At 37.4% G+C, this 24496-nt stretch overlaps 1 protein-coding gene across 5 annotated transcripts in view; it reads left to right on the plus strand.

The window, feature by feature from the left end:
- DNTT (DNA nucleotidylexotransferase) overlaps positions 1–24496 on the plus strand; it is a 145524-nt gene that overhangs the window by 110531 nt on the left and 10497 nt on the right. For all 5 annotated transcript variants that reach the window (XM_030241268.2, XM_050976613.1, XM_050976612.1 and 2 more), the window contains 3 exons: positions 5067–5169; positions 11739–12002; positions 13432–13515. In XM_030241268.2, coding sequence (XP_030097128.2) covers positions 5067–5169; positions 11739–12002; positions 13432–13515 — 451 coding nt within the window. The remainder of the gene's footprint in view (positions 1–5066; positions 5170–11738; positions 12003–13431; positions 13516–24496) is intronic.

A 24496-nucleotide genomic window follows, 5' to 3' on the forward strand; every position in this document is an offset into this window, starting at 1 on the left:
ACAGCCATGGAAAATGGGTTCTGCCTCCAGTGAATTAGAATTACTGTTATGCTGGGCAGGAAAAATAGCATTTTAATGAAGTGTTCACCCTCAAGCCCTTTTTCCAGAGAAAATACCTGTGAATCTTTGCCAAATACTAACATAGTTCAGCTGGGTTTATGTTGAATTACTTGGCTGGGTGAAGAAGCTGCTGTATGCTACCTTTGGCAATTCAGACCTTTGTAGAAGTCTGATTTATAGCTACCCAGGGGAACAGTTCTCAGTTTTCACTATGTTTTTCTTTCAGAGACAGTATACCCTAAATAATTCTATTCTTAAATTAGTGGGAAAAGTAATTCTGCAGACAAAGCTATGACAGCAATTTTTTTTTACCCACAAATTCCCTCAAAATGAATCAGGGTAGTTCTCATAACTGTATGGTATCTTTTCAGTTAAATATATCATTATATCAATTTTAATTTTAATTGTCTTTGCTAGTGGCAGAATTTATTTCAGTTGATTTAATTATATTATTGCTATTTTAGACATTATTCAGCATCCTATTAAACCATCTTACAGATATTAACTATAGCCCAGAAGAGCACTGTAATGTACAATCAGGGAACAATTAACCCTCAAGGGGCAGGAATTCTGGAATCTCCTTTGATGTAGAATATAAACTCTCAGTCAGTTTGGATTTAGAATTCTGGAAATATTCAACCCAAAGTGTTTAATAGCTGGTGCAAACCAAGTGCAGTATGGTGACTGAAAGGCTGGGCCTTGAACTCAGAGTCCAGCTATGAAATGTTAGCACTTTTCATCTGCACAGGTGATTTTTTTGTACCTTACCACCTATGTGGCATTAGAAAGAAGAGAATTAATTTTGGCATTGACTGGCAACCACAAGTGTCAAACTAGTTGACTTGCCTTCAAAGGCAAGTAGGATCTAATTCAAATAACAACCAGGAGAGCAGAACTTATCTGAAGAAGCCCAACCCATATCTGTCAGAGATATGAGCTGTGATCAGATCTTGGTTTACTGTTTTCCTCATTCCTTCAGGAATGTTACTTTATTTCTGAAAAGCAGGTTCTGACTTGGCATTCACTGAAATCAGGGTATAGATACTTGCAGTGTTAGGATGGGGAGGAATCTTGGTTATTATTTTTAGTAACTATGCTCAAAATGGTCATCTAGTGCTTGTCATTAATTTTTGCATAAAGCAACCTGATAATCTCTACAGCTTTTTCTTTGTATTTACTACCCTGCCCTGCACTGGGAGGCTTTCCCGAGTTTTAATTCTGGAATCAGAGTGATCTATGACTCTTAAAACTGCAAACTTAGGGAAGCATAGTATGGCTTCATATGATAAATAGTAGCTGAGCCTTCTGTCTAATTTGATGAACCCTAAAATAGCATCTTGCTTTAGGCATCCTCATTGATTTTACATCTTTGTCGTGTTTAAGGTGGAGATGAAGCACTGAGAGGACAAATGAAGCTGGTGCTGGAGTTTGGCATGTTTGAGAGCCCCGGTTTATTCTGACTGAATGTTCCCTCTTCCCCTCTCCCCTGGCTGACAAAGTGGGCACTGCACTCACCAGCACTTACATTTTGTATTCAGCTGTCTTTGCTTTCTGTGTGTCTGTTTTTGATTGTTAACTTTGGTTGAACTGCTTTTGCACTTCAGTGAGCATTTATTTTCTTGCTACCTAGTCTATATGGATGTGAACCACCATGGCATTGACACTGTTGAATCTAAATGTTGCTTTGGAAATGTGGAGCTGACCTGAATATTAAGGAAAGCCCTGAGATAAAGCTGGGAGTGCTTTGAAGAACAGCTTACATGTGGTGTACAGAGCTTAGCTGGTCATTCATGCTGGCAATGGGCTGGTGCAGGGTTGTGCTGCTGCTTAGACTGTTAATACTCCCTACAGTCAGAACTTGTCAGGACTTCTATTTGTCAGAATATGTAATTGAGAGCTGCTGAGGAAATAACTTCAAATAAATGTTACAGTGTTTTCTTGTCTTGGAAGACACTTTCTGCCACAAACAAAATAACTTTCTAACTTCTTTTAACTATTACCTAGTTCCTGTTGCAAATGAAACAGCTATGTTGCAAACATAATAATTTCTTACATTTAACAATCTCCTTCAGCATGAAATCAGTTTCAGAAACCCTTGCACAGATCTAACTCTGATAATGTCTTGTCAGTGTACTAATCGTATAAGTAGCAAAGGTTAATGTCCTTCTGAGTCAGTAAAGCCATTTACTCTGGGTCTAGATTTCAGACCTGAAAAAAGGTTAGGGGGGAAAATGTTCTGGAATAATAAACTTGTGATTAAATTCTGAATTCAGTAAATTCTCTTTAGGCAAAATATTCAGGGAATTGTACTTACTGATCTACTTTGTAGACCACTGCTTTTCTATTTTATTCAAACTCTAGTAATTTATATGTGAAGATGGGACACTATGTAACAAGGTTTTGAAAATCTGTGGTATCAGAGCCAAGAATTATCCTGGAACTATTTTGCAATGGGTAGAATTCTTCTACTGTCAAACATCCAGGATTTTACTTTCTGTGTAATAGTTGTAGCCCTGTCACAGTCCAGTACTTCAAGCTTAAAGAATGTTTTTTCTCTTTAGAAGGGGTTTATACAAAGAAAATATGTAGTTCTTCATAGTTTGACTGACAGTAACTCTGAATTATTTTAATATCTGGCTGTAAGAAATTGTCTGTCCCCTGTTTGATGTCTCAGCAAAGACTGCTTTATACAAGTTTAGTCAGTCAGGAATTGAACACAGTTAATTAATAGTGCACTGTCTTTTATTGTCTGTGGGCTTGAATAAATTATTAGAACAAAAGGTAAGCTGCAATTTCCATTCTTTATGGTGCTGGATTCTTATAGCTCCAGCCTAGTGAAGATTTAGGTTTAAATTTGAAGAGAAGAAAAATATGGAAGTGGATTCTGTATAGGAAATCCAAAACTTGAATATTTTCCCATTCAAAGCTTCAGAAAGCTGAACTCACAAAAAAAAGCCACTGAGAGCATTTCAATACATACTCTCTGGCTTGGGAAATAGAGGGCCAATGAAGCACCTTGGATTTCCTGTGCTTTTATGGCTTGATTGATGTAGGATTTTGTAGACGTTGTTAACCTAAAATATGTAGATGTTGAGGAAGCATGGGGAATCAGCTCCCAATTCCATTAGCTTCCAATTTCTTCCTTTGATTTCTTTAAAAAATAATTTTAAGCAAATATTCTTATGCCACTCTGCATCTCTAAGATAGGAATAGTAAATTCCTTCCCTTTGAAAAAATATTTTGAGACATGTTAGTAAAAAGTGCTATGTCAGAGCTTTGCATTATTATTTTAATTTTAGAGATAATGAATGGCATCCTACAAAATAACTCAGTGTTCCATGGAATACTAAATATTTTCTAACTTCTTGACTTTGAATTGCTGTTCAGTTTCTAAGCCTAGACTGATGCTTTGTTTGAAACCGCTTTGAAATAATTTCTACCTGTTTAAGCAATTTCGACTTCGCTGCAGACACAGCACAATAGTTGCATTATAGTGAGTATGGCTGCCTGTCAAATGCAAACCCCAGACTTTCATCTCCTTACAACTTTGTGCTAATGCTGTTCAACTATCCATCAGTTAGATGACTTCCTGTCACACAAATGGCAGCTGACAGTCTGCCTGTCAGTTCTGTTCCTACAAATTTCCACGTTTAGGAAACCAGGTTCAGTTTTAGGCGTTATTTTAAGAGAATAAATAATTTAATGAAATGTTAAAAAAAAAAAAAAAAGATTTTTTGGGTTGCACAATTTTATTTTCATTGCTTGAATAGCAGTTCAAAAGTTCTCTGAATTCTTGACAGTGTTGACTGAAGCCCTCCTGAGTAATAAGATCAGGTACCCTTGTGAACATCAGCAAGAGCAGACTTTTCCCATTAGCACATCTCCAGATGTTTCTCATGTATTTCACATAAGAGTCAGTACTCCAGATTTTGGGTGCTTACTCCACCAACTCCACAAAGGAGAGTTAGTCTCATTGCAGAAATCTCTCCTCTCCTCTGCTCATTTCTCCTTAGGCTGAAATGATTGCACTCAGTAAATGTGTGTGCAGTTCCTGTTGTACTGCTGAGTCCAAAATGAAAACCTTGTATTGGTTCTGCAATACTCAGATGAATACACTGTGAGATAAATTTTCATGTGTTCTCAAGCATTTTATAATTCTAAAGGGAAACATTCAATAACATGGTTTTGCCTGTTTTCCCATGATAGTCAAATCTTAATCAGATTTCATTATGACACCTTTGGAAAGTAGATTAAAGACAAGCTGAATACTTAGACTTAAACAGAGGAAAACAAGAGTTCATGACATAATTTTTCATTAAGAACATTTGCAATTAAATTTTGTGCACACAGATTTAATTATGAAATCCTTAGTGCATGTAATGAACAAGCTTTAGTCACATTAAAGATGAACTGCCCTCAAAAAAAAACAAAAAACCAAACTCCATCTCTGTAAAAAGCATTATTATAGTTAAAAGAAAGGCAAAATAGTGAAAGGATTTATATCTGCTGTTAAAAGAAACAGTAAATGTTCATAATGACAGTTTTGTACATTAAAGTGTGCATCAAAAGCAAAGAACAATATTTAAATCTTGGTGGTAGTTTGAATGGCAAGTTTATCTGCAGTTACTGCACTGGATTCATAATATGTAACATTGTATTTTGATTATGCTTTTTTTAAAATCCAAAGATGACTAAAATCTTCCTTTCTGTGACTTAAGGGGAAGAAAGAAAGAGATTTAACATCTATGAATGGATCTGTAGTATCTAGCTGAAAAACAGAGGACATAGATCAAAAAGTTGTAATTATTATTTTATAAAGAACACCAATAAACCCCATAATAGAAATAAAAGATTCCATTTTGATTATGTTTGAAGCAACATTGCTATGACTTTATTCTGCAAACTTTTCTTATAACGCAGCAAAAATACTCTCTTTGAAAACAGCAAAATTCAACAGGAACTTAACTCTTTTAATGTCCTTGTAATTTGTCATTTATTCCTTCTAGGGGTAAGAATATTGGACATGACATAGATTTTTTGATCACCAATCCAGGACCAAGAGAAGATGATGAACTTCTGCATAAAGTTATTGACTTATGGAAGAAGCAGGTATGAACTAAAGAGCACATGGCCAAAAGAGGCATGTTCTAACTCCACTGAATTAAGCCTATATAGCTCTTAAAGAATGTCATACTCCTTGTTACAGCTGGCTGCAATGTTTTGGAGCAGATATTGCTCTATTTGATTACTAGCTATGATGATCTAGGTGCATCCTCTAGCTCTGAATACTAAAGTTGAAGGTTATATCAGAAGTGCACACGTAATCTCTAATGTCTTACCCTAAGAATATGCAGCTAGTCAGAGGTGAGAAATCAAGCTAGGTAGAGTTTTGAGTGTCAAAGAAATTGTTCTTTTACTTCAAAAAAGCTGTCTATTTGTTTAATTTCTCCTTGAGGGGGAGTAGGTTTTCCCAGGGGAAGCTGCTCCAGGGAGATCCAGCTTTAAGTGTAGAAATACAGAAAAATTGACAAAGCTTTCCATGATGTCTGTGTTTGGAAAAATGCACACATCTTCAGAGTCCTTCCAACCCCAAGTGCTAGACAGTTGTGTCATTTCTTAGAGGAGTTGCTCATCTAAGGGATGGATTTCTGGTTGTTTTGTTGGGGTTTTTTTTCTCTTTTTTTTTCTTTCCGTTCAGCCCTTCAGTTTCCATCAGCTTTAAAGTTGGAAGTGTCTCATTTATAACATGTGCAGGTAGCTAAAATATTCCTGGGTCAGAAAAATACAGTACATTGGGAAAAAGAAACTTTAGTTTTTCTTCTACTTTTCTAGCCACTTTTCAACATTTACTACCAACATTATTCAAAGAAAATAGACTACATTTCAACAAGTAAAAGGCCAGCACCCTGAGGTGAATCATCAAATGCCTCACTGCTAAGTCAAGTCAGCTTTCAGTGCTGACAGACTGCAGAGGATGCTTTTGAATTGATTCCTGAGCTGAGTACTTCAATTAATGTATAATGGGTTAACACATGAAAGATTAAAAACATCCAACTGCACAGAAGCTTATGTGACTGTATGAGATTGTCTGTTTCGTGGTGGTCAAAATCTTTCAGCTGGCTTTGATAGAAGGGCTTCAAACTTGTTTTTTTCCTGGTAAAGTGCAACATTAATTGAGTTCTTCTTCTTCCAGTTGTTTTTTGGTCTTTAAAGTGCTAAAAAAACCCTACTATTAATTTTTTAGATTTTTCTTATTCCTCTGGAAGCTGTATGTGTTGGAGTAGATTGATAGCAGGTACTATTTAGACTACTCATAGCAATGAAGCCATGGCAATTAATGAGTGCTGAGGAAATACTCTATTTTTATCAATCATTTTATTATTAATGTATAGGTCCTTTCACAGTTATTATATTCCCTTTACTATGAGAAACGTTGCCTTTCTTCTTACAATGGGTCTTTTTCCCCTCTTATAAACACTTGAATCCCTAGGAAACCAGGTATGGGTCCTCCAAAAATCATGCTTGTTATAATAGAGCAGAAGGGAAAAGTGACAACAGACCAAGGCTAGAGCCTGCCCTGAGTGCAGCCTTTCATTCCTTCTTTTCCACTTACATTACTGTGAAAAATGGCTGTGATCTGAGAAGTCTGAGAAGTACTGAAGTTTTTCAGTTCACTTTGAGCTGCTTTCATTAAAAGGAATTGAAAGAAAAGAAATTGAAAATGAATTGTTCTTACTGGTTTTCTTGTTAAGGGGGCTGTTTGGCAGAAGGGAGAGCAGGCAGAGGATGGGAGGTCAAGGGTGGCTGGGAGTTTGATAAAAAGATTGGGATCCCTCTAGAAATCCCAGCATGTAGAACATGTCAGAAGCACAGTGGTCATGGAAACCAAACCCAAAGAAGCTGGGTATAGTTTAAAGCTATGGACAATGATTTCCTGTGCTCTGTTTGTCCTCCAGACATTTCATAGTTTATACTAGTTACACTACCTCTCTACTGTGGCATTTGTAATATACAGGCTTTTACTGGCACTACTGAAAAACAAGCTGCCAGCAAAATCAGTATGCAAAAAAGAAAGAAAGGATTTATAAACCTCTTGCCTTTTTATCATCTTTGATTTCCAAGGGTGAGGGGAGGACAGAAAAAAAAAACAAATGAAGCACTTTGTAACTTTTTGCAGTAGTGTGCATCACAGCTTGCCACTTTTGTGCTGCTCCTTCTAAGCCCAAATTAATTGATGACCATCACGGAGGTCATGATGATGGCTTCCTTTTTGGCAGCTCTGAGTGAAGGATTCCACAATGTTTAACTTCTAAATTATGGACCACAGCTTTAAATAGTTTAAAGGGCCTTTTTCTTATCTCAAAAGTTTAGCATTACAAGATCCTTCCATTGAAAGCTGCTGAAAATGAAGTGGCTAAATCAGCACCATTATGGTCTTTGATGCAGCATCACCAGGGATAAACAGGCTGAGAAGGAACAGAGAACACAAAGTCTTCAAAGTAGAGTGGCAAAATGGAAAAGCTGTGAGGCAGTACACAGGTTATGGTCTTAATGGTTCCAAAAAGCCTCATAAAGAAAGGAAGAAATTACTTCTGTGGGTTAGAGTTTGAAAGTCTGTGGGCAAACAGGCTGAGCCATCTGTGTCGATGTAGCTTCATTCACTGGAAAAAATGCTTTCAGTTTTTGCTGAAAACCTGTGTAGCTATATTTAGCACTGTTCCTGTTATATACATATTTTCAACAATGGAAGAGATACTGTTACTACAGACACTCCTGCACTCTTCAGTTTTTCCCTTTATATTCATGTAAATATAATGTTGTTTTTCTTTTGGCTTTAGGAATATGAGTGGTGGAGATGCCTGCCTGTGCTTACCTATTTTAATATATTACTGGTCTGGTTTAAACTCTAGTATTCACCCTTGATGAGGTGATCAGGAAGGGGAAGGTTTGGTGTCCTATTAAAGAGGATGGTGAAGAGAAAGTAATATTTCTTCTTTTGCTGGAAACAGATTTTTGGAAACAGGGTTCACAGGGAAGCCACACATTCATTATTAAGTGATGGCTGGATTTTGCCAGCAACGAAACCTGTTTCTAAGACAAGAGACAGAAATTATTAAGAAGCCAGAGGAAAGAACCTTTTGTTTTAGATGAAAGAGTGCATAAGGATGTTTCCTTTGGGAACAGATATTGTCTCATCTTTCTTCACAATTCATTATGAATTTTTTTGGTTCATTCTGACTCAGATGAGGAAATTCATACCTAAAATAGATTATTGCAAGGTGGTTAGAGCCCTGAACATGAGAGATCTTGGCTTAAATTTCTTTAGAGAGAGTACTGAGCTGAATCTGATTATCCTGCTTGTGAGGTTATTGTATAAAGTAAGGAGAAGTCTTCCATTTCCTGATGTGTTCTGAGTGAAGATCTGGCATTTCTTAAGGCACGTGATCTTTCTGGGGTGTATTGTACAGCTGTGTGTGGGTATGTGTAACTCTGTCTGTCTGTCTGTCTCTCTAACTTGCTCAGCAGTGTGAATGCCCATGGCATAGAGAGGTGAGCACCTTCATTGATGGATTCCAGTGCTGATCTGTCCATTGCTGTCAAAGCCAGGCTGCTCCAGACATGCCCAGAAACAGATCATTCCAACACACAGGGAACTACAAGATGAAAAAGGGACCAAAGCAGCTGCAGGGTTGGGCAGCAGCTGCCAAGTATTACACTGCTGATCAAACCTTTGATGCCATTTTCTAGTGACTTCTTAACCTAAAAGGCCTGACTTCTCCCAGGCATCAGTTACTTTAACTCTTCTACTTTATAAAATCCCATCTGTCTCATCTAGATGGAGATTTTTCCAAATTAACATGCTACATCCTATTTTGGACTAGATATGGGAATTTCACTGAAAAAAAAAAGAAATCCAGTTCCACTTTATTAAACAATCTCAGAAGGAAATTTAGAGCAACAACATATACATTTCAGAAGAACATACTGGATTACATTTTCAGATGATATAAAATTATCCTACTTAGGCAGAATTAATCCAGCTAGCAATAATTATGAATAATGACAGCATGTAACACTAAATATAGAATAGGATTCCATTTAATTAAAAATGACTGAGAATACTAGTGACCATATTTGATTGATTTTTCAGTGATTGATTTTATATTTTTCTAAAAAGTCATACTTTTCCTCAATTTGAACATGGATTTACTTCAATATCAATGCTATTGATGTGCCAGCACTCAGCACATTTAAGTAAAAGTGTGCAGTCATTCTAAAAATGGAAAATTGTTGAGAGTCTTCACATAACTGTTCTAAAAAAATACATTTAGTTTTGATGGTGTTGTAAATTTGAGAAATTAAAATGCCCACACTTTAAAACTTGATAGTGTAAACAAGACCTACAGCACTTTCTGGTGTGCAGATCAATCTGAAGTGTGCAAGAACTGCAGATTCCCTGGCTCAGAGTAAGGAGAAGGATGCAGCTCTGCAGCCAGCAGTGGCCAGAACTTCACACAATCTTGAAAGCTGACAGCCCCTTCAGGCTCTGCTTTTTCCAAATGTACCTAAGTGCATTTCAACTTTACTTTATGGGGTGGTGGTGATGTCCACTGTCTAATAATACTAGGTTAGCTGGAAATGCTATCCCAATGCATATGACCTAGGCTTTGGCTCCTATTAATGGAGATACCCTGGCTTCTGGTATGTACTTTGTAGTGTCCCAAATCTCCAAGAGCAAAAAGGAAAATGAAGCAAACAAAGAAAAAATACTGCTGAGTAGCTAAGAGATTTTTATAGAAAATGGGAGGAATATTGGTGCTTAATAAAAGCATGAATTCATCAATTAATGGTCAATTTTAATGATATTAAAATTGTTTTATTAGCATTAAAAGCAAGAAAATTAACTTGAAGGGAGTATGGTTTCATCAAAAAAAAGCAGGAAAATAAGCAGTTATGCATTAACACTCAACAGCTGTTTTGAGTCTATATTTGGAAAGAGCAAGCATCAGTGCCTTGTGACATTGGGGTAAAATTAAGAAAAAATTGCTGTTTTAAAGATAGATATTACAGAGCACCTGCTAAATTTAAGCATTTTCAAATCAGCAGACTTGGAAACTAGTAATCCAAGAGAAGTAGCTACATAAGGAGTTTTCTCATACCAGTTTATAATAAATCTTCATAATCAAGAAAAATTCCAAGCAAGTGAAAGCATGCCAATTCAAATAAAATAGTTATCATTAAAAAGGCTGACTCGTTGACCCATAAAAAGCCTGTAACTGATTTCCAGTAAAATAATGGGATTGTTAATTTGGAGCTATCATCAACAAAAAGCTGGAGGCTAAAAATGTAATAATACCTATCAGTGTCTCTTCATGGAAATCATATCTGATTAAATGTTTCTGATTTTTTTTTGTCCCAAATTATAGCACTGAGTGATAAATGTAATTTTATGACTGTAAAGTATTCTCTAAAGCATTTAAGATATTGTCATGTAAAGTTACCACACTTGTGCTAAATAAAAGAAATAATCAAAATCTGGGTTTTAATACTGAGGTATTCTTCCAAAAATCAGTTCTTTGTTACCTGGGACATTAAGAGTCTTATCTGGAGACCCTTTGTCCTGGTTTTGGTCTAGATCAGAGGGAAGGAAGGGATGTGGCCAGACCCTAATGTTATCCTATACCACTTTCCATCATTGCCAGGGATGGGGGAAAGGGACTTTCTCTCTTTCTAGAAGGATTTTTCTTCCAATGGGAGAAAGTGTGGTGGTTGAAATGGACTGGTATTTTACATGTGAATTGTTCCTTTGTCTTATACCTTCTGTTAATAATAGTGCTGCTGTTACTGTTTGTTGTCCTACCTCATTGCTGTTTCCAGGAAATTGTTCTTATCTCAGCCCATGATCTTTTTGTGTTTTCAGTTGGGGAGGGGAAGGGGGAAGCAAGAGGAGTGGTTTTAGCTGGGTTACTAAATGGGAGGATACCATTCCTGAACTACAACACCATTGTAGTTACCAACAGACAGCCATCAAATAGAACCACTCATAGACACTCTCAGTTCAATATTGCAATTTAAAACCACCTCTAGTCCAGAGGAAGAGAATGTGTAAACTTTTGACTGATTTTAAAACAGAAACAAAAAAGTGATCCAAGGACCTAAAGAAATGGTCATTCCCTCTGAGCAAAAGACATGGGCAGGGATCTTCCATCTCTTTGGAGACTCCAGACCTTGTCACAAGGAAATCTCATGCAATGGATACCATCCAAATGGAATCTTCCACTTTGGAATCCCTCAGCAAGAGTGTGCGCTGGACTAATAATCTTCTTCTAGATGTCTGCCACATGGGAACACATCAATCCTTACTCAGAAATTTCTGTGACATTAACTAGAAAAAGGCTTAAGAGAAAAGGAGGGAGGGGAAGAATTGCAAATGCTATCTCTTTAGTACAGGGCAGGACCTCACTACTATCAGATATCTACCAGAGCAGACTTCCCTCAAATGTTTTTCCAAAGTCTGAAGCTGTTTCATGTTTCTCCTTAGCCCAGATTTGCCCTGGCACAGTTCTTTGTTTACTGAAATTAAATTTCACATGAATTTTTACGACAACTGTCTAGAAACTCTGGAATGACAGTAAAACCAGTTCAGCAATTCAATGTGAACAATATCTTCTCTTTAGGGCTTACTCCTTTATTGTGATATCATTGAATCAACATTTGTAAAGGAACAGCTGCCAAGCAGAAAAATTGATGCCATGGATCATTTTCAGAAGTGTTTTGCAATTTTAAAATTATATCAGCCAAGAGTAGACAACAGCACTTGCAACACATCAAAAAAATTGGAGATGGCAGAAGTCAAAGACTGGAAGGCAATCCGTGTGGATCTGGTCATAACCCCCTTCGAGCAGTATTCATATGCTCTGTTAGGCTGGACAGGCTCCAGGGTAAGTAACCACAGCACTGTGTGTTTCCTTAGCATTGCAAACACGTTTTTGTGGTTGCAGGACTATTCAGAATTCATGGATTTAAAAAAAATATTCCTGATGTCCACACATCACATTTCATGTTGTCATCCACCCCTGATCGTGGGTTGGAGCTGATGAATTCATCACTAACAGTCATGGGTGTCTCTCTAGGGGAGTTAAGTTCTATTTCCCTTGAAGCTTAGTGTTTAGGTTTATGAACTGGAGTGCTGGGTTTTGGGTCAGTTGTGTTGTCTTTTTACATCATGATACTGTTAAAAAGTAATTTAAATGGTTACTGAGTAGAGAGATGATTTGGAAAGCATCCCATAATTACAGGAAATTAAACATTTGAGGAAGAGATATTCTGAATTGGGACTTAATTTGTTTTGTAGGAAATTGAAAACAATTTCACATCTTTCTTTTTGGATTAGATCAAATGTTTTGTTTCAGTTGCATTTTAATTGACTCCTTTAAATTGTAAAAAACTGGAAAAAATTTAAAATTAGACATTAGTTTTGAACCAGAATAAAATATATTTTGATTTGTGTTTTAATAAGAAAACTTGAAGTGATAGCTACTTTCACAATAGACACTAGTTAGCTGGCATAATATAAAACAGTACACTATTTTCAGAACAAAAGAAATTCTACCCAATGCAAACTCAAATGATCAATCTCTCTCCAGACAGAATTATTTTTTAATCTGTTCTACATGCTTGCCTTCTGATGTTCATTTTTTAGGGAGTGTTTACATGGTGCAATGGAGAGCTTCTGAGCCTGCTCTGAATTATATTTTGATGTGCTGGAAGCAGTACTGGTGCCTTGCCACTCTGCTCTACTCAGGTTAATTGGAAGCAGGATGGTTTAGACCAGGCAAAATGTTGAAATTGATGTGTTCTCCTGCTGAGTTTGAGTTACTTCAGTCACTTTTTTGAGATAACAAAATGTATTTATTTGGACTTGGGATTAAGTTCTGCAGACTTTGGGGTCCTTTCTTATCCTGGAAGTGTTTGGCAACTTAAAAGCCCTTCTCTCTACTGTGTGGATGGGAGTCTGCACTAGAAACACTCAGTGTGAAGCCCTTTGGATGAGTAGGCAATGAGTTCATTCTTCTCTGCCTGACTGAGCTCCTACTCCCTGTTGGGCTAATTCAGCTACAGACTGTGGGAGCCCATCACAGGTTTGCTTTCTTATACAGAGCCCAGCTGCTGTCACAGTAACCGACTGCAGTGATGGACGGATGCAAATGTTTGGATTCCTTATCCAAACATTTCCCTTCAGATGATTGGTTTTATCAGACTATATTCCTTTATTGGTCCTTAGTTTATAATTTTGTTTGGTGTTAGAAGGTGCAAAGGATGAGAGTTTTGGTTTGTGCATGTGTTTGATATTTGCTTTATCTTTGACAGCAATTTGGACGTGACTTGCGGAGGTATGCTGCACATGAGAGGAGGATGATATTGGATAACCATGGATTGTATGACAGGACAAAGGTATTGTTTATTCTCAGAAATAAAGCTAATGTGTTTTTATTTCCAAGTGGACATTTCCAGTTCATTTTTTATATTCACGTATTTAGAATATTATAGCTGGATTATCCATTTGCTGGTAAAACAGTTCTACCTTCACATGACTTAGTTTCACTGGAACAGCCTGATTAAATCTGAACAAGTAAGTCTGGAAATCCTTTTTTTTTGGCACTTGTGAGGTAATTCCTGAAATGTAACAAGAAACATGAATTAGACATTTGTGTTTGATAAGAGCTGTGCAGCCTTCACAGAACTGAGAACAAACCATCTGTGAGTATTTGAAAAAGACACTTCACTGCCCCTCTGTCTCAGAGGGAGAGATCATTTCTGTGTCCCCAGCACACTTTCAACTCATATTGGTCTGACATTGCAAAGGAAGAGGGGATATTGAGTGGTACAGGCTCAGTTAGAAGGCTTGAGGAAGTTTTTGCAGGGTATGACACTAAGCAGGGATTAGGGATCATCCTGCTTTTAAAGCCCTGCATTCAGAAGTCTGGGTGGAGCTCTGTTTAGTCAGGCTTGGGAGCCTAGGAAGTAATTGGTATAATTTCTGGTGTAAAGGCTCTTGGCTGCAGTTATACTGATCTCTGCATTTATCTGGCTTAATGTCTGTGTTTGTATTAGGCCATTTAAATAATAAGCAAAAATCAATACTGAAGATGCTCATTGATGTCAATATAGGGAAAGGCAAAGTACCACATCAAGATTTTACATTAATCTTTCCTATATATTCCTTATAGAATGGAGACTGCTTTCAGCACCCCTGCTTACATGCAGTATTGTCTCATTGCTTCTTTCTAAGGAGTGATCTAAACCTTCACTCCATTTCAGCTGTCTCCATATGTGCTCATCAGGTCCAGATGCTGCTAGAGCATCCTCAGTTCACATGGAAAACTGGGGAAATTATCAGGCTAATTATCCATTTAGTCAGAGATCCTGTCGCCAGCAATTGTCAATACTAGATGCTTCAGAAGAGAACATAAAATCAATAATAGATAAATATGCTCTCATGTGTCTAAAGAAGGTGTTTCTTCACAAAATCAGGGATGATGTCAGTGTATTCCTGCCTGTCTTTTATATTTTAAAAGTATTCAAGATATAAACTCATTTCCTCAACATAATATGGTTGATGTTATTGTCTGCACATTAATATGTGCTCTGTTCAATAGCTTTTTGGGTGTAACAAAAAAATGCCACTAGAGAAAACCAAAGAATTTGAGGAATGCCAGTGTTATTTTTGTATGCAGCAAAATTTGCCTGCTTGGTGTATGAGTATGTATCCTTATATCTGCTGCTTTTAGTCAGAGCCCTGAGACTTTCAGAGATGAAAAATGGACACAGTTCTTTCATGAACAACATCAATCAGTATCATTTTTTCTTGAGTATTTTTAGGCTTTATAACTGATATACCATTAAAATCTTTCTGGGGAAAAAAAAAAAGAAGTGAGTTTCCATGTGTTTTTGACTGGATCAGCCAGGATGATTCACAGATAAATTATGAGTTTATGTTCACAGTATGCTCTGGGAAGAAAGATATTCTTGTCATCCCAAATTTTCAAGTGAAGATCTGAGGCAGAGAAAGATTTAAGGTCTTAAACATTCCTTGATTTCAAGGGCCCTGCATTTGCAGTGCTCAGCCTTAAGTTTCTCCTGTTGAGTACCTGCCTTGGAAATTTGAAAAATACAAAGAAATGTGTATACCCATGTTTTGGGTCCCCAAGCCATCAGCTGTAACTGTAATTTAGTCCCCAGACCTTCTACATGTCTGAGTCTCAATTTACATTTCCTCAGTTCCTCAGCTGTACTGCCCAAAACTGAAGAAATTGACCTAAAGAGAAGCAGAACTCAGAAAGTATCACAAGGCAGGAGTTCTTGACAAAGGCAAAGAAGAAAAACCAGCAAAACAAAACCCATACTGAATGAAACCCAAAACACCCAGACCAAATCTTCAGGGAAAATTTCAACTGTCTTGACCACCAAGTCCTTAATCTATGATTTCTATATATCAGTTGAGGCATATGGTTTGCTCTGCTGTCCCTTTCAGGGAGGGACTTTGCTTTCAAATCTGTCACCATTCCCCTTGCTCCCCAATATCTAGGTCTGCCATTTCTCATTGAATTGCAAACACAGCTAGCTTGCTTCCAAATTCTGGTTTTTTTGCTGTAATCCACAGATGCACTGCAGATTTCAAACACAAGAAGTTGTGTTAAATGTTGACACAGCAGAATACTGTTCTTGTTTCTGCTGCTGTCTCAGAAATACTAAGTTACTTTAGCTGACTTTTTCCACACAGAAAGAAACTTCTCAGGCAGATATGCAATATGAAATATTTCAGACCAGGGAGCACTGAATTTATAATCTGTTTAACACAGGCTCTTTTTTCAAGTAGTGTTATTCTAACAGGCAGGGAGATGACTCTCTGGCAAGTATACAAATATTGATAATCTAATGTGTTAAGTTCAAATATATTTAAAAATATTTTTAACTTTACAATTTTGTATTAGGTTATTCCCACAAATGACAGTTTGAACAAAAACCTTCCACACTGCCACCCAGTGTGTACTAAGATCAGAAATGTGCAGAACACAGCAGTGGGGTCTGTCTGTGAAATTTGATGGCCCACAGAGGAAGAGGAGACATTTGCAGTAAATTGTGGGGCTGCCAAGGTTGATTCATTTTTAGGGTCATCAGAGTAGTAAGCTTAAAATAAGTGATAAAAGTAATCTGTAATTTTGCACAACGGAACATTTGCCCAGATTGTAAAATGTTGAGGGTTGGTTTGTTGGTTATTTTTTACATTAAACTGTGAAGAGCATAGGATCTACTTTATTGTAATCCTAGTGCTTTTCTTTTAAAATTTTTTGACTCGTAGGGAACAATAAAAACATGGGTATTTTATCTGTACTGCCTCATAAAATTGGAATGGAACATGAAAATTTGTATTTCATAAGTGTATTTCTCTTTCTGAGATGAAATCTTCCTTTCTTAAAGCTAAAAAAAATCAGGAAGCAGATATCCCTTGTGGGAGCTGCTCAAGATCCCTCAACACAAGCTTAATTAAGGTTAATTAGGCACCATATGTGAAAACTGAAACACATCTTTTCCATATTTCTCTCCTGGTCTGCTGAAGAGAGGTCATCTCATGTCACTGGCTCTGTCCAGGCAGACCAACCTTCATGCACAGCTCTAACAGTCACTGGGGTAGAATCTGGGAGCTGGACCAAATCCTTTTTGCTTCTTTCTTCTATTTGTATTAGTCTGTGTGTGCATACAGAAAAAGGTATAGGAAGATCAGGAAGAGTCAAACTAATCCTTGATCCTGCAGAAGACCAAGTCCTTTCCTTAAAAAACACTTGCCTGTCATCATTTAAAAATTTTCAAGTCATTATAAGAAGGTAATAAAGCATGCTATAGCAAAGATTATTTGCTCTTGTTTAATATTTCTTTGGTGGAATGTAACTGTACTTGTAAGAGAATGTCATTCATTACAAAAGAAAACAATTTCCTGATTTGCTCAACATTTCAATATATAATTCAGTATACTTTATTCTTCTGTATTAATATTTATCAGCTGTTTGGCCCAGATGCTTGCACTGTGGCCCACTGCTTGAAACATGATGGATGTCACAGAATCCCAGATTCCAGTGTTCAAAGGGTTGCAGCAGGAGAGAGTCCTGCTTACTTTAATGTATTTCCAAAGGGATTCTGCCAGGAACTGGGAGCATTAACACAGCAGTTAGGAATCAATTACATAGCTTTGCAGATGGGAACAAAAGGAAGAGAAATTTTCTCCAGGGACTTGTTGCAAAGTTACACTGTGAAATTATTCCTCAGCCTTGATTTATTTTTTTTTTCTTTCTAGTGTGAATCTTTTTCATATATTTGTTGGTTTTGGAAGACAGTGTGCAGTTATCAAACTAATGACTTTTTTCAGTTCTGTAATGAGAAGGGCATTTTGTAGATCTTCCTTTCATAAGAAAATTGTGACAAAAAAAAAAGAAGAAAATTTGCTACCAATTATCTGTCAGCCTCTTTTACATAAAAAGATGAGTGTATGACCAAATCTGTGTGTCTCTGTAGAACTCTGTACTAAAGGTATGGAAATTAGCACTTGTATATTCCAACCTGAGGTTGTAGTTTGTGTGATTTACACCAGCTGGAGGTCAAACCTTACAGTGATCCCCACTCTCACAGAATAGAGTTCACTGATCAGTCACAAGGAAGAAAGAGAAGTTGTACATGCCCCATGTCTTATGGTACTATTGCTGTTACAAATGGCATGACATTTTTATGAATGGGCAAATAAAATTCTCACTGTAAAACTTTCCCTGTTCACAAATGAACAATATGCTCTCTATGAAAAAATAGAAATGGTTTTGCAAAAAAAAAAACCAACAAAAAAAACCACCCATTTTTCTATGTGAAGCATAAGTCAGGTCAGCTGAACAGTAGGCTCTTCCTTGGAAAAATTAAGGTCTTTAGTCTCTAAACCAGGACATCATGAGTTGTTTTGACATTCCTCTGTGTTGGATTAGGAGGCAATTATCCCTTAACCCACACTAAAATGTTTTGGGTACAATGTGCATTGTCTCTGGACTGGTGGTGTGTGTACTAGGGCATTGTTAGTAAGTTTCAACAACATCCTGACAGCTTTTAACCTGGGTGAAATAGAGAGACATCCAGTAGAACTAACTAAAGATATAGCTCCAAAGCCTGTTTTATTCTGAATATCTGTTTTTTAGATTATTAATTCTCCTATGTTTATAGAAAGATGCAAGAAATGTGTGATTTACTTTCTCTTTTTCTTCTATTATCTTGAAAGTGATTTTTAAAGTGGCTGGCAAGCCACAGGATTTCTATTCTTAAGGGAGCTGTCCTTGTGGTATGAATGCCCTTTTTCCATATCCACAACCTGGAAGAAGATTCAGAGGTTGTTGGTGGCTTTACAAACTCTGGTGCTCTTGGCTGGATAGAGTATCTTGTCATGCAGGATGGCCCTGTGGAGAGCATCTGAAGCTGGACTCTCTGTTAGTGGAGTTTTGCTCGGGCTGGTAGAATGACAAGACTGCAGTCAGCCAAAGCGTTGTCTAACAGGTCAGATGTGTGACATCAGAGAGCACAGTCAAACAACTTCCAGGCTGTCATGTTCTCTGTTCTCTGAATGTTTTCTAATCCCTCTTGTAATCCTAATTTGGCTTGTGAAAAGGCAGCATGAGAAGGAATTGTGACATTTCACATGAAGTGAAGATTGTGTGAGCTTAAGTGTCTGCACATTGTTGTAATACAGGCTAAGGAAGGAGGATGGTCCAGAGGTTTGACTTTTAGCTTACAACTTGTGTCACTCTGTAGCTAAATTTTCTCTGTAGTTTTAAGCAGGTCATTTAGCCTTGGTCTCACCTGCCATCAGTACAACCTAGTTCCCATGATGGAAACTTGCAGTAATGGTACGTAGTTAACCACTAAAAAAAAATTTATTTCAGTTTAATGAAGAATTTTGCTCACCCAGTGTTTTGTCTTTCTCTATAACTAGAAGAGAGAACAAAGGTTTAATGGAGAATTTTGATTATTCAAAATTTGCTTGGTCTCTTAGAGGGAAAGCCAAAATGTTGGCACTTTCTGCTAAAGGAATTTCTTTCTGCATCTCGGCTTTGGAAACAACCCATGGATCGTGTTCCAAACCTGCAAAGCTCAGACAGCTCTTGGGGCTGCAAGCTCTGAGGCATTTGCTTGGCTGGCTGCTCCAGGCCCATGGAGCCAATGAGCTCTGGGGACCCTGGCTCTGAAGTACTTAAAGTGACTTACTTGAACTCAGGCTCTCAGCAGCCTGTCAGGCAGGATATTGAGAAGATGTGCAAGCTGGCAGGAGCTCAAATAGGCTTAAGGTATTTTTTAAAGAGCCTGCTAAACAAGATTCTATTGGATTGTGCCTTTTTTTTTCAGGGCAATATTTTGATAATTGCATAATTTTTATGGAACACCCAGGATAATTAGTAGGAAAATTCCAACAAAGTAAGATTCATTAGTGTTTTGCTGATTAGATCTGTTCAAAAGGCAATGTGATATTATTTTTGTGTGACTATACATGTGTTAGGTAGAAATACTGTTCTCTAGAACTTTCACTTCTCTGGGAATCCTGGGAAGATGCATTCTAGTGATTATCAGCCAGCCAAATCCATAATCTTCTTTTTCAGGATAGCTTGCAGTGAGAAGATCCCAAACTTAGCCACAGAAGATGCTTCTGAAAGATCTCCTGTACTGTGCACAACTCAGCCCTACCACTTCCATTGTGGGTGACTTTTCAAAATGCAGGATTTATCAACCATTTTCACTATGGCTTCCTAACTAAGCTTCCTTATCTGAATTTATTAAAAATTAGCACATTCCCAAATACTTCAGATCCATAGAAAAGTAAACATATTTTTGTTTGTTTTTATATTTTGGCAACTATTTGGAAACTATTCCTTGGAGATAAAGTAATGAATGAGGGATTAAACCTCTGTGTCACAGAGGTTCAGCTGCAGTGGGGTTCCCTATTGCTCTTTCATTCAGAATATATTTATTTTTCTTGATGGTGTTTGCTCTTCAGCAGCTACTCAGAACCAGCTCTGCAGAAAACAGGAACTAACTTCAACTATTCCAGATTAGAAATTCTGAGTGATATATTTCCTCAAATTTCTGTCCTTTGGACATGGAAGGGAGCATGGGAGAGTTGAGCTGAATGAGCAGGGGGATGGGGGTGGGCTGGATGCCTTAAACTGCTGCAGGTACTTTTTTCTCTGTTCCTGTTTCATGTCAGGAGATTTCTAAGGATGGCATGTGGAACAGTTTCATAGCTGGATTGTGGCCATGTAGAAGGTGTCTCTCTCCTGCATTTTGTACACCACTCACCAATGAAAATTCTCCAACCAGGGGTGAGATCGGAGGATTGAATTTGTCTTGTAAATTCTGATTTATAACTTGTATAAAGCCATATATTTTCACAATATTCCAGAAAATCCCTTTCAAGTCCAATTATTGCTTTATGCAGTTCATGGCAGTAAAAAGAAGTGATGTAAATAATTAGCATTGCTTATTTTTGTGAAAGAATAGATGGAGTTCTTGGGGTATAATAGATTAATTGAATTATTTGCATATGAATGTTCTTGCACTGACATTGTAGGTTGATTTTTTTTGTAAGAGAAGGATCATGAGCTCAGTGTTATTTTGAAGAGTCATTGAGGCAGAAAGCAGTTATTAATTTTATGTCCTATGTAAATTTAAGATGGGAAATAGGTCCCTTAATGTTTTCTATTAGAGAAATATTGGAAAAAATATGACACTATTCAGATGACTGATTGATGATTGATGACACTTTTGCATTTAAAAAACCTTGTATGAATTTGAATGGCGTGAAATGTTATTTAGTTGTTGAATAACAAGGGAGGTGGTTTATATAACTGTTCTGAATAACAAACTCACAAGATGCTCTGAAAACTTCATAATGGGACCCAGCCTTTCAAGCCATTAAGTGCTGTGCAGTTACACTGAATATAGTAAGAATCTGTGATCCCAGATTTTTCAAGAAAGTTTACTTTTTCTTGGGCAACCATTATAAGCATGAAAGGGGAAATTTATCCTGGGATTTCTTTCACACTGTGAAGCTCACATGCCCTCAATTGTCACCACCAGTATTGCAGTGTCCTTCATTTGCCTGCAGAGTGAATTCCTATCTACAAAAACCTGACTGACTCTTCAGGCAGGGCTTGTCCTGCCTGCCTTAGCAGGTATCTGTAAAGCCCAAAGAAGGTGTGATTACATTCCCAGTGTATGGCTGTTTCATATCAGCAGTGCTCTGGTGAGCTGGCTTCAGGGTATCTGAGTTCTGCTGCTGCCCATGTTTTGCACAAGGAGCTGCTTCACAGACAACCTCTGTGTTTGCAGCAGGCAGCCCTTCCAGCCATGCCTGGCAACATCCTTGAGCCCCTAGCCTCCCTCATAATATTCAAATTTTTCTGTGGCTGAGTCTGCATTTGTGTTGTGACTTTTATTTTGAAACACGGCTTACCTGACAGTGACCATGCTGGTGCAAAAAGTCATTTTCATATGTTCCTGTGGAGGCTTGGCTCAGAGGACAGAAAGTGCTCTGAGGAAGCCAGACTGGTTGCAGGTGGTTGGGCAGTTACCTGCACTGCCAGAACTTTGTAAAGATGGCTCCTAATAAAAAGCCAGCTTTGTTTTTCAAGCAGGTATTTTTTCCTTTCACTGCCCAACACATCACTTCTCAAAAACTTTTATCATCACGAAGAGCTGTCTATGATTTTCTAAGTTCATTTTAATACATAAAGCTGTGTAGTATTCACAGTGTTTCATTGTGTATTCAGTAGTTACAGTCTCTAAGTCAGTTTTTTGGTATCATCTGAGAAAATCTACTCTACACTACCTTTCATTAAAAGAGGTGCTTGCAGAAGTTTACTTGCACAGTTAAAGAGACATTTTTTATGATTCTGTAAAACTGGAAGTTATAGTCTTATTTTGGCAGATGCTGCTCTAAAATTATAAAGTTATAATGGTGATATAATCAGCCTTGAGAACATCTTGATGAATTAAACATGCTGCAGCTGCAGAGTTTGCTTTAGACATCTGCAACAATGACTGGATTAAAGCTACAGTAAACATAAAGATCCAAAATTTATAATATTGATTTTCACTGTGCTCTCTACAAGTACCTGAAAGGAAGTTGTAGCCATGTGGGGCTTGGCCTCTTCTCTTAGGCAACAGTGACAGGACAAGAGGACACAGTCTCAAGCTGCATCAGAGGAGGTTTAGATTGGACATCAGGAAGAATTTCTTCCCAGAAAGGGAGATTGGGCATTGGAATGAGCTGCACAGGGAAGTGATGGAGTCACTATCCCTGGAGGTGTTTAAGGAAAGACTGGATGTGGCACTCGGTGCCATGGTCTGGTTGACAAGGTGGTGCTGGGTCATAGATTAGACTTGATGGTCTCAGAGGTCTTTTCCAACCTAATAGATTCTGAGATTCTAAGATTACTACAATTAAACACTGAGTGACTGTAAAGAGATGCACATACTTTCATTTATGTTTCAATTTTTCTCGCTCTCACTCAGGAAAGTAGAAATTGCTTATGTGATTTGGGTGATTTTTTCTTTTTGCACCTGGCCTATTTTTTAAAATAACCTACTTTTCTTACCTCTTGGTAAATTAAAAAATGATTATGCATTTACTTATGTGCTTAATTGTGCTTCTCCTTAGTGTTCTCTTACCATTTTAAATGTTTCTCATACAGCATATGATTGGTCATTTTTACAAAGTTTGCACGTAATTCATGTATATATTTAGCTAAACCTAATGTCTTTGCAATACCAAGCTGTTCATCTAGCACAAAGAGAAAGGTACCTAATTGTCGTTTTCTGTGCTTGGTGTGTTTTTTGAGCAGTTCAGTGAAACCTGTATTGCTAATGAAAAGACATCTCTCAAAATGCATAAGCAGGTGCAGATCCTGAATATTTTGACTATGCCTTTTTAGTAATTTTAATTTCTAGTGCAGTAGAGAACCAATAATTTTCAATTGTGGTAATTCAGTTATTCAATCAGTATGCTGGGGTAAGTTATTGGATGGGGGGTAGGTTACTGAGTCTCATATTTTCTGTCAAAAGAAAACAGAAATTAATTTGAGAAGAAGCTAGGTAGAGAGGAAGCTGGAAAAGGAAGCAGCTGAGGACCAAAGAGGAAAATGGCATAGGAGGTGGGAGTCAGAAGGGGATGGTGGTTGTACAAATTTGATAAGTACATGCAGAGTGGCTGGAAAAAGCGATGGGGAATGGAAAGGGTAGATTTAATTAGCAGCTCCGTTGTGGAAAGGAATCTAGGTTGGTTGAAGAGACAACTGAAAAGGACCACAAAAATAGAATGACAGGGAAGAGATATAAGTGGAAGTTTGATGGACTGAAAAATAAATTAAATTCATCAGGCTAATGCCCTAAGCTGGCAACAAGAAGTAGGTGAATGTTCTGCTGGCCCAAATAACTGAGTAAACCATGCATGTCTCACTAAACTCTGGATATGGTGTGAGAGCAGCCTAGAGCTACATTAGAAATCTGAGAGCAGACACCAACAACTTAGCACAGGGGAGTAGCAAACACAGGGAGCTGCAGCAAGTAGAGATTATAAAAGCTCGGTTTCCTAAGACTGATTGATCCCACATTGGTCTGCACCTCAAGACTGTGTCAGTGCTGTCAGCAAATATTTGTTAGCCCTGTAGCACAGAACATTTCCTGCCTCGTGAACAAAGCCTAAGCATCTTACAGGATTTGAAGTAAGCAGCATTTCTTTGAAGAAATGAAGTCTCTGTGCATAAACATAGGAAAATTGAATTAAGGTCAAAATTCAATCCACCACATTCTTAAATTGCATGTCTTTGATTTTGCAATACCAATGAAGTTCTTCTGTAGTGGTTTGTTTATAGTAATCCCATATGAATTGCTCACAACAGAGTTTCACAGACTCCAGGATTTTGCTTTTTTCGCATTTCATTCACTCTTACAAAGCTTTATAAAGTAAAATACAAAAAATCCTCAACAGTATTTGACAAAGCTGCTGTAAATATCACAGACTTAAAGTAAAATATGTGTATAGCTAAAGTGAAAAAGTGACTAATAATCCCTGAGAATATTTTTAAGGACTCTGTGGTAGTACAGAGATTCTCAGAGAACTGCAGGGAGAATAAGGTTTTGATCTGTTTTTGTATATAACTGTGTGCTACTTAACATGTTAAAATTTTTGCCTTTGTTGTCAGACAGAAAGTTCCAAGTTTCCTTTCACTTTGTTTGCCCCAAACTAAAAACATTTTAGTCTGGATGGCAATGTATTGTGGAACTTTTTAATTTTTAAAATTGTAATGGGAGATTGGAATGCATAACAATGTAGTGTTTTGCAACAAAGTAACCA

The sequence above is a fragment of the Serinus canaria genome, chromosome 6 (genome assembly GCF_022539315.1).
Source record: "Serinus canaria isolate serCan28SL12 chromosome 6, serCan2020, whole genome shotgun sequence".
Classification (NCBI taxonomy): domain Eukaryota; kingdom Metazoa; phylum Chordata; class Aves; order Passeriformes; family Fringillidae; genus Serinus; species Serinus canaria.